Source organism: Megalops cyprinoides, chromosome 1 (assembly GCF_013368585.1).
Source record: "Megalops cyprinoides isolate fMegCyp1 chromosome 1, fMegCyp1.pri, whole genome shotgun sequence".
Classification (NCBI taxonomy): Eukaryota; Metazoa; Chordata; class Actinopteri; order Elopiformes; family Megalopidae; genus Megalops; species Megalops cyprinoides.
In genome coordinates, this window is record NC_050583.1 from 1,561,351 (window position 1) to 1,562,500 (window position 1,150).

The 1,150-nt window shown below is 54.2% G+C and overlaps 1 protein-coding gene across 1 annotated transcript in view; it reads right to left on the reverse strand.

Moving 5' to 3' along the window:
- Positions 1-406: 406 nt before the first annotated feature.
- Positions 407-1,150, reverse strand: part of gprc5c (G protein-coupled receptor, class C, group 5, member C) — a 10,540-nt gene continuing 9,796 nt past the window's right edge. The window contains exon 5 of the mRNA XM_036551913.1: positions 407-486. Coding sequence (XP_036407806.1) covers positions 454-486 — 33 coding nt within the window. The 3' untranslated portion in view covers positions 407-453. The remainder of the gene's footprint in view (positions 487-1,150) is intronic.

Genomic DNA, 1,150 nt, shown 5'->3' on the forward strand with positions numbered 1-1,150 from the left:
AGAGAAAGAGCATGACTGAGTCAGGGTGTGGCGTCTCTCTCTTCCTCTCCATCTCTCTCTCTCTCTCTCTCTCTCTCTCTCTCTCTCTCTCTCTCACACACACACACAGAGAAAGCAGAAATCCTGTGGCAGTGGGACCCCCGCAGGCTGGCGATGTCTGTGTCCCATGGGGGCTCCCAGGCCATTTGGTTGTGATAGTGATGATCCTCTGTCACAACAGTGCATACCACCACGGAGGGGTTCCCACACTGTTCCCCCCCCCCCCCCCCCCCCATTGTCTGGCAAGAGGGGAGAATGACACCCCCCACCCCTCACCCCGTCTGCCGACCCCCACCTTCCTGTGTTCCGCTTCCAATGCAATTTGGCCAGAGCAAGAAATATCAAAACCAAAATCAAAAAAAAAATAAAACAAAAATCAAAAAAGTGAGGCACAGAGACGAGAGAGGAGGCGGTTCACCACTGAGGCTTCCTGTGCAGGCCGTTACCCTGGAACGACAGAGGAGAAGCCATTTTCCCTGCTGTTCACTTCACCTGTCTGCATTTTACATTTACATTTCACTGCTTACAATAAACACATGAGGCACTAGAGCTCCATCGTACTTACTGAGCAGAGTGTAAGGAGAGATTAGTCTGCAGCCGTGTGTGTGTGTGTGTGTGTGTGTGTGCGCGTGTGTGTGTGCGGGCGGGAGGGAGAGATGGAAATATGTGAAAGATGAAACTCCAACACACACACTTTTGTGGACTTCAATAGACAGCCCTCAGATAGAGGGGCCAGGTAGCAGAAGCCAAACAACACGGGGGGGGGCGGGGGTGAGAGAGAAGGCTGCAATGACACAGCCGCATTCCAGCGGAGAAGTGGAGAGAGGGGGAGCGCGGGCGGGTGTGGCCGCCACTCAGGAGTGGTACAGCAGACACACCGAGTGACAGGAGGAACAGGAAAAGGTGGAGAAGGATGACGAAAGATAGAGAAAGAGAACAGGCGTTTGGTTGCTACGCTACAGACCCCCCGAGAGCACAGGGACATTCCTGTGATGGCAGGAGTGTGAGGCAGAGGGGCAGAGGGCGCCCTTCTTAAGAAGACCTTTAAATGGGGAGTCGAGAACCCAAAAGCTTCCGGTGTCAAGGCAGGTGCTCCACCCACAAGGCCACA